Below are 13,753 nucleotides of genomic sequence, written 5' to 3' on the forward strand. Positions count from 1 at the left end.
CTCGTTAAAAAGAACAACTAAAAATACGTAAAAGTAAGCGACTATCGACGCCATTGGCCATCTTCTCGATGGCAAGTATCGTTTTAAATTTGCGATTTCCATTCAATAATATCTTTAGGGAGCGTTTGATTTGATGAAATGGTTTTGAGAGATTTAGATTTCGTGGAACGATTTTGAATTTGGGGGATTTGGATTTGAAAGAACTTAGAATCTTTGGTGTATTTGGATTGTATGATTTGGAATGAAATTGAATTTCATTCTTTATGAATAATTTGTAATAACAAATCTATAATATATTATAAAGCATTTGATAAAAACTCTTAAAAATCATTTTTTATACATGAAGTATTGTTTATTGATGCATATTGCTTAAAATTCAAGATTACAAGTAGTTTTGCGTAAGTACAATTTATTAAAGCTTCATTTCTAAATCCGTGTGACTAACTGCAAATAAACATAATCAAATACAAGATAGACATCCATTTTAAATATAGAAAATCTAAAATATAATTAAATAATGTTTATTTATTATAAAAAATATTATTAAATCAAAAATAAATTACTTTGTTATTAAATATAAATTAAATTATAATAAAATTTTGAATTAAATAAGTTGCACCAAAAAAACGAGAACTATTAAATAGTTAATTCGATACTAATATCGATTTATTTTTTTCAAATTGTTTTGCTATCTTCAAAATTATATTTCATTCAAAAATAAAACATTATCGTTTTCTCAAAACCACATAAAATCGTATTATATTGATAGAAACAAAATAATTAAAAATAAACACTAAAATAGAGATTTATTTCGCTGCATTACACGAGTACCCTTCTAGTTATAAAATAATTAAATTACCTTTTTTATTAACTGGTTACTACAAAACAAATGTTTTTAACATATTTTTGAATATTATTATATACAAATTCTACGAACTTATGTGCAATTCCAACCATCTATGTGGGAATTTAAAATCCTATGTTTAAGATATTTTAAATAAATTGTAGAATTTCAAATCCGAGCAATCTTGCAAACCAAACAGGAGTTTGGGATGGATTTGAATTATAAATCCCCAAAATCTATTCTATTCCTACAAACCAAATGGACCCTTGATAAACGAGAAACAATTTAAACGGTTTTTCTAGACAGAGTGTCAACAATTTGCTCCTAAACATTGGTTTTTCAACAAAGCATAAGTAATTTGTTATGCATAGAGCTAGCTATGTGGTGTTAAAGGGGTGTTTGGGATTGCTTATAAAAATAACTTATTGACTTATTTCGTTGTGGCACTGTAATAAGCACTTTTAAGTGTTTGGATAAACAACTTATACCGGTGGCAGACCGGTAATAAGAAGTTATTTAAAAAGTTAAATCATTCTAACTTATAATAAGTTGATAAGGACTTTTATAGAAAAGCATAAATTGTTTCAAATAAGCAAGCCAATAGAATTCAATTACATGATGTCCAAAAAGGTTCAAAGGAAAAAAATAACATTTCTTAGGTAGATGTTTCTTTTCCGTTGGGTAGTTCGTTGTTGTTGGTTCATGGACCGACTATGAACCACCATAAACAAACTAGTCGTACTAGACCGGCTCGTGTTCATCAAGGGACTAGCTCGACCTAGTTAATAACCGATCTATGTAAGATTAGTTTGTCTAACGTGGTTCATGAACCATTAGGGACAAACTAGTTGTAATCAAACCGGTTCTGATCTTATGGACTTGATCGACCTAGTCAGTAACTAGTTTGATATGAGTAGTTTGTCCATGAACTACTAAGGGTCTATTTGTTAGCAGCTTAATGAGACTCGGTTCATTCGATCATCTATACATGACTATTTGATAGTGGCTTAATGATATAGAAAACGATTTATTCAGTAAGCTTACAGGAAGGGCTTGATGCATAACATCAAGCTTTTTCCTAACCTACCCCTCCCAACTTCCCAAGTCCAAATTTAAAGAACACGCTTTTCATATTGATGAAAAAAACCTACTAAACCAAAAACATTATCTATCTTTACAGATGGATCAATCCATTAAGACAACTTCATTTACACATGACTTAATGGAAACATAGTTTGTTCACGGTGTTCATAAAGTGTCTTGACCTAATGAATAACCCGTGTGGGGTAGGACTAGTTTATTGTTGGTGGTTCATGAACTGGCTCGACCTGGTCAGGAACCGTTATCGATAGGCATGGTCTTTCTCTTGCGATGATTTAGATTCTTAGATTAAATAATGAGATATATTAGGATATTCGCACAATGTAACGAGATGCATCTTGATTTTAATATTTCGTTTTATATTTTGGGTCTATCGATATTATAATGCGATTTTATGTGGTTTTGAGAAAAAAAATGTTTTTATTTTTGAATGAAATATAAATTTGAAGATATTATAAAGTTTTGAAAAAAATAAACGATACTAATATCAAATTAACTATTTAAAAGTTTTCATTTTTGTATAATTTCTTTAATTTTAATTTTATATCATAATTTAATTGAAATTTAAAAACGAACTAATTTATTTTTGGTCTGATAATTTTTTTTAAATATAATAATTAAGTATTTTATTAGAACTCAATAATTATCTTATTTATATTTTATATTTTTCATATATCAAAGTAATTGTAGATATATCAAAGTAATTGTAGAAATTACATGGGCATGTTTCGTTAATTGTTTAAAACTAGAGCAGAGTCCGTTAAAATTTTCAAACTACAGGGACTAAAAATGTAATTCTCTTTAGTGATTATTACAAGATGGCCCAAAACGATTGTGGACCGTTGGATCAACAAATATGACCGTTAGGTCATACGCTCCCCTTTTCACCTTTACTTTGAAGTATTCCAAAATATTTGAAATCGCCACAAATTGCACAATCATAGAACAAAGGTCAAATCTGCATTCTTCAACCTAATTCTCTCTGTAGATGTCAAAGATGATGCGATCAGATCGGAAACCACCGCTAGCGATGAGATCTCCGATAAGGCTTCGACCACGTCGTGGTAGTCAGACAACTGTGAACAACCTTCAAACCCCATCAGGTATTTTTCTTCATTTTCGTAGATTTTATGTGGAAACCGATTGACGGAGTACTAGAGGTTTCAGGGTTCTCGATTTAGTGAAATGAAATTTGTTAAATCACGAAACCCTTCCAGATGTTTGTGAAAATGTTCTGGTGAACTTCTCCGTCGCTTTTGAAAAAGAATTTTTATTTTCAAGAAGTCGCCTGTTTGTTATAGAAATAAATCTGTTCACAAGTTCAGAATCATGAAAGTTCTTCATTTTCTTCGATTTTATGGTTGATTGATTATTAAAGATTTCTGGGTTTCTTTATACCGTGAATTTGAAACTGGTCATGTCACGACTTACGAATGCCTTGTAGGTGTTTGTGAAAATGCCTAGCTTAACTTCTCTCTACATCTGTATAAGAAAATTTTCAGAATCATCTGAAGCCAGTGAGCAAACGGTGAATCCATGGGTATTTGAACCCGAGTATCCAGGGTTTTCCAAAATTCATATTTTTGGTAGTGAAAAAAATCTGTTCAAAGATTCATGGATGTGAAGACTGAAGAGTCATGTTTAGGTTTTCCATTGGCATGACTCTGAAACAAAACCTCCGCTATACTCTTATGGGATAGTGGTCAGGTGTGCATACATCTCACACTCCTCCGAGGCCCTACTTTCGGGTGGATTTACTGTGTCAGTTTGGTTATTCTCCTAGAACTTCATTTAGATGACCGGTTGCGAAAGCGCAAGCATAATTGTGACTGTTGTAGCATGATGGCCGTGATTTTATTATAAGTCACTCATCCAAGATTCTTACATGATGGATTTAAGAAATTCAACTCTTCAAAAGAAAAGTTTTATGTAAGATCCAAAAATCCTCCTTACATGTACGTGTTATTAGGATTCAAGTCTTCGGATCTGTTATAAACTTCTTCCAAGATGTACTATAATAACAAATTTTTAACACATAATCGAAACAACGGCTCTACTTTTTGAGGTGGAGGTCAGGTTTGCGTATAATCTTATCCCCAGGAACCCATCTTCGTGTGAGATATAATGTGCTCGTTTGGTTTTGGTTTGATTTATGTGATTAAAAATGTGAAGCAGTAGCTTTATCACTATGAACTTGATTGCAATAATCTTTTCCACCAACCATGTGCTCAAGTTTGTATCTTTGCTTGATTTTACAGCTTCTTTCACGAAATCTTGTCTGCCTAAACAATCTTCGGACGTAGAAGAACCCGAACTCCACCCTGAATACCACACGATTTCTTCTGAATTAAGAGCTTTAACAAAGATGGTTCAAGATAACTTGAGGGGATCCACCGATACAAATCAATCTTCAAATGCTTATAATGGGACTCCTCTTTTCGAAAGGGGGAAGTTTTATGATGAGTACTCTGCAAGAAGGAACGAACGGCTGAGAAGGAAGAGAGGCGAATCCGGGGTTGAGAAAAAGACTCCATGCAAACAGTATCTTGGGGTTAAGATGGAGTCAACAAAGAGAACAGGAGAAATCAAGAAATTTGAGAGCGCGAAAAAGATGACGACCCCATTGATCGAGAGGAGAGAAGTGGCGACGACACAGAGGTATTCGTTAAGAAGTAGCAGTAAAGAAAACAAGAAACCACCATTGGCTATGAGCTTTGATAGATCAATTGGTGGCACTGTGGAAAAGAAAACTGCAATGAAGAGGACTGCAAGAAAAGGGTATTAATAACTGGTTTCTTTATAGTTCTTGGTACAATTATGATTACAACTATTACCAATTTGTGAAATGGTTTTATGATCATGGATATTATTAAGCCATGTTTTATTGGGTTTGTGAAGTTGCAATCAAAGATGCAATTTGATTGATGTTGGTAGTTAGGAAGGAAAGCATTGGGGGGGGGGGGTCTTTGGTGTTATGAACTTTGAAAACTTGGTGGTTTTCTTTGTTTTTTTTAATGGAAACATCTTCTTGAAGTTGTTTGAATTTGGGGTTTTCTTGGTCTTTTCTATATCTCTTATCGAGTAAGACTTTTGGCTCTTGTCATGTTCATCAGGTAAGATAAGTGACATCTGGTAAGCGCTTACTCTGTAAAAGTTTGGTAAACGGCCCAGAGTATTTTTATTTGATAAGTGAAACTCACACACACTTTCCACATTTGAGAGTTGGACCCGTTCTCCTTTGGGAATATTAGGTTGTTGGATACCGTAAGATCAAAGGCTCTTACTTTTTTATGTTGATGCGTGAGAAGAATGAACGTGAAAGAAGGATCGAGGATGAGACGAACAGAATGGATGATGAAATATCAGGAAAAAGATTTATAAACAAAATGAATCTTAGATGTCAGTTGTCTATAAAAAGTCATCAAACTACAAGTATTTTGAAATTGTATTTGCATCGGCTTGTCTCGAATTTATGTACATGTGGTATCGTATTTTATTTGATTCAGCTAACTGGATTAGATTGTGAGAATGACAAACTCAGAATCCTACCCGGTAAAAGGTAACAAGAACCGGAAATTTTATCTGGTAAATGATGAAAAAGACTCTTACCCGATTAGTGTTACTGTGCAAGGGTGGTGACTCTTGCCTCCTGTCACTGCGAGTAAAGAGCTGAAGCTGCATTTACATCTGGTTTTGATTATTTTGTTTTCCATGTCGAAATAAAGGGTTTTACAAATTTGTTTAATATCATCTTGCTTTTACTTATTAGTCAACGTTCAAGCCAATGGAGGTTCAAGAGAAAACCCTAAGGATCAAAGGGACTTCTATTAACTGTTGGATCTAAAAAATAGATGTTCTAGATTCGAATGTAACTGTTCTTATGATTGTGAATTTAGTTCAACAAAATGTAATTGCACGTGTTCTTCACAGCTATTAAGTTAAATAAATGAATGGCTCGAATGACTATACTTGTTCACCTTTTTTTTTTAACGGTCTCTCTTGAAACCACCTATATGTAAATGTTGTTTATTCAACGCAATAAAAAAAAATGCCAAATGACACCTTAGTCTTATAACGTATATTCAAATCTCTCTCTCTCTCTCTCTCTATATATATATATATATCTATATCTATATATATATGTATATATATACATGTATGTGTATAGAGGAGCGATCAAATGAAAACTACTCCAATTTGTAAAAACCGTAAAAACTACTCTCATCCGTCGATTTAATTGTTTAATCTTATGAAATTTTTTCATGAAATTGTTTAATCTTGTGAAATTGTTTCATATAATACCTTTTTTGATGAAGTTGTTTCATATATGGTTATGAAATTATTTCATATACTACTTAATGAAATTTTAATGAAACTGTTTCATTTATTTCTCTAAAATTAAAATAACGAAGATGATTATATCCATAATTAACATATTCCACAATAAAAATGATTAATCAACCTCTCATAATTACAAAAAAATGAACAAAATGAAAAATTATGATTTGTGGAATGAAGTTTTTACGGTTTTTACAAATTGAATGGTTTTCATTTGGTCGCTATATATATATTCGATTTTTTTAACATATATCAGTTTTTAAAAATGAGAAAACATGTAAATGGGGTATGACAAATATCGGTCGAAAATCAAGACCAAGTTGGCTAGTCCTTTTCAGACGACCTCTTTTTGATTTGGATCGAATGAACATTACTTTTTTAGTCACGTAAAGCTCTGACTATTTTCTGTACCAGCTAGGGCTTCAATCAGATTAAATAGGATTTTCAGTTCCAATCAATTTTAGAAAAAAATTATCTCCCTTCGCTGTTAAGAATATAATTATTATTTAATTAATTAAAAATATAAAAAATATCTACCACAAGTTCTTTATAAAAGAATTACTGAACTCCGGTAGATTATCTATTTTAGAGATTTTAACATAAGTTATATTATTATAATATTATTTAATTTATCATCCTAACATACTTTATAAAAAACATATTATATAAAATAATAATAATTCATTGAAATTTATTTGTTGTATTTGTCGTATATAAATATATAAATATTATATATTTAAAAAATTAATTATTAATTAACAAAACAAATCAATTCTTTTTATCAAATAAAAGGTCTGGGAGGGGCCTTGAATTTGGGAATTTCTGTCTCAGAAACCCTTTCAGGCGACTAGTACCCACTCAGACCTACAATGAGTCGGAGTTTAGGGATTCCGGTGAAGCTGTTACACGAGGCCGCCGGACACATAGTGACGGTGGAACTCAAGAGTGGAGAAGTCTACAGAGGAAGCTTGGTTGAATGCGAAGATAACTGGAACTGCCAAGTCGAAAACGTCACTTTCACCGCTAAGGTTCGTATTTTCATCGATTCCGATCGATTATAAGTTTTGATTTTCCGTCATTCGATCTACTTTTTTGATTTTGTTTTCTAATGATTTTTTTAAACCCTCGATTGAAACTTTCTACTGGGTGCTGTGTGATGATATGAAACCCTAAACGCTATATTTGTATGTCTTTCGTCGTCTGCAATTATCATAATTTAATGTAAAAACGTGTGTAGCAACTAAACGCTGACATAATATGGGTATTTCCTAAAACCCTAAACCCTAGTTTCGTTTATATGCAAAAGAAGATTTTGCCTTAAAATAAGTTGTTGTGTGTTGCATGGTATAACTTCCTTTAATATCATTTTCATAGGTTGTAGGCTTGATGCATGAATTCCAATGGCAAAGTGTAGTTTAAATTATGTACCCATTTTAGGATGGTTTCTTTTTGTAGTACTACTGGCTCTTCAGGCTGGTTAAGTTTGAAACACTAAGGTGACAAGTTTATTCAGAGTAATTTGCATATGGAGCACCTAATTTGGTGTATATGGTTTTTATGAACGTTAAAGAATGTACTTGTGAAAATATAATGAACAAGTGCGGGAGGAAGGACTCAAATACTTCTGTGAAGACAGGATTTTACTTCTCTCAAATGAATCCTTAAAGCAATGAGATCAGAATTCTAGTTTTGTTGCTGTATGGACATGGTGGACAAGTATTGCCATATTTTGTCAATGGTAACTTAATCATGATTTGGGTTTTTGTAGTCCCAAACATCATGGTGTCACAGATTAGACTATTCAAGGAAGGCAAAATAAACTTTATTTGTGGAAAAAATCATATTTGTATTTTCTTGTCAGATTAGTCAAATGGTAGTGACATCTCCTGAGCCATGAGTTGTGGTTGCCACAGATTAGAGATTTTGAAGAAGATGAGAAATTCTGATAGTCAAAACCCTCCTTTATCTTCCGGTGAATTAAATAACCATTGCAAAGTCATTCAATTAGTTTTTTCTGTGTATGACCATGATTGATATTTTGTTGCTTCGAGTTCAAAATGATTGTGCTACAAAATGTAGACTTTGATTTTGATATGGATATAAATGTTTTTTGAATTAAGCTGATTTAATTTTTTTTTAACTGGTTTGGTATTTTGCAGGAAACTTAGTTTGCGGATATAATTTACAGGGAAACCCGATTAATCCTTGCCTATTCTGATTAATCCCACTTAATTAGTGCATGCTTTTAAGACTTAGTTTGCATATTGAAGCATTAAACTGATGAATCGGGGATTTTATAATAGAAATCAGTAGCAGTGTAATAGGTTTTCATGTTCTATTTTGCTAGATCTTAATAATTGAAATTAGATAATGAAAGTTAGTATATTTTTTGCAACATCTTAAGGTTCAAGTGTGTAAGCATGAGACTAGAGTTCATGTATTTCAGGATAAGCATGCTTCATAAACAGGAACCTCAATATGTTTGTTTAGCGTTTGGGTCTCTTCGGGCATTGGTAGCCCAGTCTGAGACTCAGATATTGATGTGAACCCTTTGAACAGTGCTCTTCACAGTAAATTGGGAGTTTAAATTCTGGTGTCTCTTAGTTGTGTTGTTTAACGAATCTATATACCATATTTACAAGTGTGGTGATATAACATTCGTATCATTAGAAACATATAGTTAACAGAGAAAATAATAAGAAAAGTTGTCAGGGTCATTGATTATTTTCTTATTTATTTTGATAAGGTGTGAACTTTGAGTTGTTGGCATATTTGTATTTTGTTCACATCTGGATATTAGAGTTTTATTGTGCTTATCTTTGGTGTAATCCTGACTCCTGAGAGATCTTGGGGTCTTGGAGAGTGGATACGTGAAAGCCTAACTCTTTACCGTCTTTATTAGTATCACATTTTTTTGTAACCTAATTCTGTCCTGCATCAGTAAGTAAAAAGGTAGTCAGGCCATCATATTTGTATCTACATCCTGTAGGCATCAGCCAGCTAGAAGGTTTACATCGAATGAAGTAGATTAGGTCCCATGACTTACATTTTGAGACGATTTCTAGTTCGCTCGCCTATTGATATATATCTCTTGGCCTTTATGGGGATCCTTTCAACTTTCTAGTGAGAAAGAAGTTCTCTGAAAGTCAGAGGAACTCTAAAGAGCATGTCTAAACTCAAAATTCCTATCTACAAAATGTGAAATCCATGTCATGTACTCAGCTCAACTCAAGGTCTTCTATACACTATCATTGGCTCAATGTTTCATGAAATCTTTAGTTCTTGTGAGAACTTCACTTTGGTGCAGAATTGGGTGCATGGATGCCAGTTCTGTGCCATCAGTGTGTTTGGTTCGGTCGTTGTCGTCTGCCTATCGACCCCAATTAATCTTTTAGGTGCAAGGGCTAACAGAGCTTCAATTGAGGACGAATGCTTAACATTAACAAAGGGAGAGCTTGGGTCATGAGAGAAGCAAACTGAAACCCAATGAAGTGACTTGGACTGGATTTTGTTTATTTATATTGTTCTCTTTTCATCTTCTGCAGTCTGCTTTCTTTCCTATTTTTTATATTTTTCTTTTGTAAGCTAAAAATATATCTATAAACTCAAGACAATTACTACTACACCCCTGAAGCTTTTTCAATTTTTTTAGTCTATAAATTTTGAAACAGTCCCCACAACAACCATATGTGTAACAAAGTGTACATCCATCAGGAGATTTTCAACTAAAATGAATCTAGAATACATATCTAAGGAATAATCACTTCTCACACCCTTGCTGCATCCAGTGATAAACCTTCGTTCTTCCAACTACAAGCCGCTGGTGCCGCCACCTCAACACATGCATCATAGTCTTGGCTGCAACAGACATGCATACCTTAGTTTACTAGTTCTATGATTTGTTATCATTTTTGCTTTAGCAGTTGATGTGCGTGCGAGTAAATCCTTTGCTCGTGTAGAAAGAGCTCAATAATGTAATGAGTCATATTTGAATAACCCAATATTGACTCGGTTTGGATCAACAACCATATGCAGAGCCAATATCTGTAATATTAGTGAATTGTCAATTGAGATACATGCTGAAGGAGGTAGCTGTTTTAATCTGGGTGAAGCAAGTGTATCATGATACATAGTTGCCATCTTGCCATATAATATGAATAGGTATGATATTTGAATACACGGGACATATTCATGATCATGTATCAGAATTTGGGAAAGAACTCAAGTCTGTGATGGTAGTGGTACACACCATGGAATTGCATATCTAATATACGTTGTCTCATACTAAAACTATCAATTTGAGTTCCAATGATCAAACGCCAAAGAGAGCAATGAAACAACTTTCTCCTACATGTGAACCTGTAACAAACCATATGTTTCAAGCACATATGTGATAAGGAAGCTAATATATCATTCATCTGAAGGAAGTATTTGTTGAATATGCATTCTTCAGTTACAGCCATTGAGTATGTTGGTCCAAAATATTCACAGACAACACAAAATGCTTGAGATGTGGTGTTTTTCTGCTTTTATATTGTGGATATGTTTTATGTGAATACGCCATTGGTTGCACACATTGAGCTATTATTTTGGCTGTGCTTATGACCATCTTCAAAGTTTGACATATCATATTGATATGGTCACTGTGAATTTGCTTTCTTGATATGATGACTTTTCTTGTAAGTTGTTTTACTTATAAACAACGAAACCCTGATGTTGGTTTGTTCATCTGCAGGATGGGAAGGTGTCACAACTTGAGCATGTCTTCATTCGAGGCAGCAAAGTTAGGTGTGTGGGGTTATTCTCCGAGATTAGCTGTTTTCATTACACTAATATTTTTTTGACATGTGGACAAACTTTGCAGGTTTATGATCATACCAGACATGCTTAAGAATGCTCCTATGTTCAAGCGATTAGAAGCTAGAATTAAGGTACCTACCTTTCATGCTCTCAGCTGGTCACATTTTTTAGTATCTACATTATAGTCCCTCCATCCTAAGATAAATGTCCGAAATGAAAAAAAAAAACATGGTTGTAAGAATATGTAATTATTACATTTTTTAGTTAACTAAATGACGGTTTTACCCTTAATAATAGAGGGAGCAATAAATTTCTTTGTCTCTTAGTTAAGGTTAGAATTGGAAAGTAGACACTTGCTTTTGAAAGTGTACACTTAATTTGGGATGGAGGGAGTAGTTTTGTTGTTACTTTGTTTCTAAATTATGCAACTTTTCTTGCTTGAAGGGTAAAAGTTCAGCACTTGGTGTTGGTCGAGGCCGTGCTGTTGCGATGCGAGCTCGGGTAAGTATCACAATTACCGCCGAGAGTATATACTTTATGCATATGCATGTCATCACTAAGCAAAGAGGGGCTGAGTTGTATATCACTTAATTACTTTTGATCTTGTGTCTTGAGATATTCCCAGTAACCATCTAAACCATAACTCAGTTACACCCCTTTGCTTGACCGGTCCGCCTGTTTCTGTACGAAATGTACACTAAGTATAGAGACTAGACTGTTTATCCGGAGACCCCGACTTGCAGTTTTTTCAAGAGTGAATTACTTTTTTGTCCTTGTGGTTTGGTGTTTTAACGGATTCCTGCCAAAGTTGTTTCTTAAATATGAAGATCCATGCTCTTGCGAGTTGATGCTAGATGCTCGTGGGTTTTAGACTTGTGCACCTTCGACATCTTTGACTCTTTGTAGATGTTATTATCATTGAAAACAACCTATCTATCTTTTGGGACAGAGGTAAGGTCTGCCCATACCCCTGACCCTGCCTTCAGGTGGGATATACTGATACATTAGAGCTGGCGGGCAATAATTGGATCAGACCATATTTGAAATTTCAACATTCATATTGGACCGGTCGGTTTTTGGATAAAAATCCAGAATACAATAAAACCAAACCCATCCGATCCAATTATATTGAACTAGCATCCAATTAATAAATATATCATTAGTAACACTTTACACTATTGTTTTTAGTTGATATTTCTATGTAGTGTTTTTAAGAAAACTAGAAAAATATACGAATAATTGGTTGAAACGGTCATTGATTGGTCGGAAAATTGGATGGGTCCAACCTGATCCAATGGATAACTAATAGTAATATCCAATGATTTCAATCGATGGACACCCCTAAATTACTGGGTCTGTTTGGTTTGGTTTGGTTTGGTTTGGTTTGGTTTTATTGATTGAACGAGTAGAAAGTATAACGTCACCTTTATCAGGGATTAGCGTGCATCTGAAATTGTGACGTCTGATGTTTTCTTTTTGCCTGTTGTGCAGGCTCAGGCTGCTGGCCGTGGTGGTGCTGCTGCTCCTGGGAGGGGGAGGTGAAGTGATCGATCTCTAAGTCAGTTACTTTCGAACGTTGTCTGTGCCACAGGTTTAGGTTTATTGTTTTAAAATGCAAACTTGAAATAGATTTGGGATGATTTAAATCGGCGCATAGTTTTAGTGGTAATTGTATTGGCACTTGTATTTTCTTGAACGCAACTCATAGCCTGCAAGGTGGATTGGCGTCTGGCCACTCATTCTACAAGTATGCCTATTTCTTTAAGTGTTTTGGTCGGTCCATATGATGTTATTTGATGTCTTGAATATTGTTTGCCGGATTCAATGAATTTGATTTGTTCATTGTATTGTACGAAACACTGTGAGATACCTCTCTTTAAATTCGATTTGATTTAATGCAAGATATGCAAGTATTGTTGATGGTGAACTTATGCGAACTAGTCGAATAAAGCCAAATTTGGTCTAATGGCATTTGACAAACGAAAGGGCCGTTTGCCAATATAAATTGGGCAATCATTTATCAAGTTCGGTTTGCGTAAGAGTTGACCGAGTACGGCTCCTGATTGTTATTAGGACATCATCTTGGACACTTGGTTAGTCGCATTGTGGGTTAGAGGGTGTCGGTAAACAACATTGTCATATCCCCAGTTAGCGGGAAGAAGGATATTGGTGATGTCATCGTGTCTAACGATGCACTTGCCTAGTATTATAAATAGGCCTTAGTTTTTGGGTGTTCGATTTAGCTTGTGTGTATCTCCATTAATCTCCAGTGCTGTTGAGGATGCTCGAGTTGACGACCTACTGAGTGGAGCTTTAAGGCTTAATATTTATTTGCTAATGTTAACGAACTTAATTTTTGTCGTTTTTGTCCAAAAAGAACAAATTGTATCGAAATTGAACGTATTTTTTGGTATCTCTCACTAGACGTCTTAAACAAGAAAGTTTAATGATACTTCTAAAAGGATTCTTCCATTTACAAAGTTACAATACATTATATATTTGATGTTCATAAAGTTATAATATGTAACCACAAGAGTGGTGTTTGATTGGTTTGAGCTTCGCTCTAAAGGTCAAAAGTACTAGGAGGTCCCAGGTTCAAATTCAAGGAGAAATAAGAATCCCCTTGTGGCCACAAATGTTCAAATGCATTGACTCCAGACTATCTGTAAA

At 33.9% G+C, this 13,753-nt stretch overlaps 2 protein-coding genes across 2 annotated transcripts; both read left to right on the forward strand.

Moving 5' to 3' along the window:
* The first annotated feature begins 2,848 nt into the window (after window positions 1–2,848).
* On the forward strand, window positions 2,849–4,902 carry LOC112525978. Its single transcript, XM_025136322.1, has 2 exons — window positions 2,849–3,048; window positions 4,204–4,902. Exons 1-2 carry the CDS (start codon window positions 2,934–2,936, stop codon window positions 4,728–4,730), a joined length of 642 nt encoding a protein of 213 aa, XP_024992090.1. The 5' UTR covers window positions 2,849–2,933; the 3' UTR covers window positions 4,731–4,902.
* A 2,195-nt stretch (window positions 4,903–7,097) lies between these two features.
* Window positions 7,098–13,003, forward strand: LOC112499896 (small nuclear ribonucleoprotein SmD3b-like). The gene is made up of 5 exons (XM_025103169.1): window positions 7,098–7,311; window positions 11,019–11,071; window positions 11,148–11,214; window positions 11,528–11,584; window positions 12,575–13,003. Exons 1-5 carry the CDS (start codon window positions 7,153–7,155, stop codon window positions 12,623–12,625), a joined length of 387 nt encoding a protein of 128 aa, XP_024958937.1. The 5' UTR covers window positions 7,098–7,152; the 3' UTR covers window positions 12,626–13,003.
* Window positions 13,004–13,753: the final 750 nt, after the last annotated feature.

Source organism: Cynara cardunculus, assembly GCF_001531365.2.
Source record: "Cynara cardunculus var. scolymus isolate 2C chromosome LG 1, CcrdV1, whole genome shotgun sequence".
Taxonomy (NCBI): Eukaryota; Viridiplantae; Streptophyta; class Magnoliopsida; order Asterales; family Asteraceae; genus Cynara; species Cynara cardunculus.

Coding starts and splice junctions, on each gene's coding strand:
- LOC112525978 (XM_025136322.1), top strand. CDS start 2,934: ATGTCAAAGATGATGCGATCAGATCGGAAACCACCGCTAGCGATGAGA. Junction 3,049..4,203: donor CAACCTTCAAACCCCATCAG/GTATTTTTCTTC, acceptor TTGATTTTACAG/CTTCTTTCACGAAATCTTGT.
- LOC112499896 (XM_025103169.1), top strand. CDS start 7,153: ATGAGTCGGAGTTTAGGGATTCCGGTGAAGCTGTTACACGAGGCCGCC. Junction 7,312..11,018: donor ACGTCACTTTCACCGCTAAG/GTTCGTATTTTC, acceptor GTTCATCTGCAG/GATGGGAAGGTGTCACAACT. Junction 11,215..11,527: donor GATTAGAAGCTAGAATTAAG/GTACCTACCTTT, acceptor TCTTGCTTGAAG/GGTAAAAGTTCAGCACTTGG.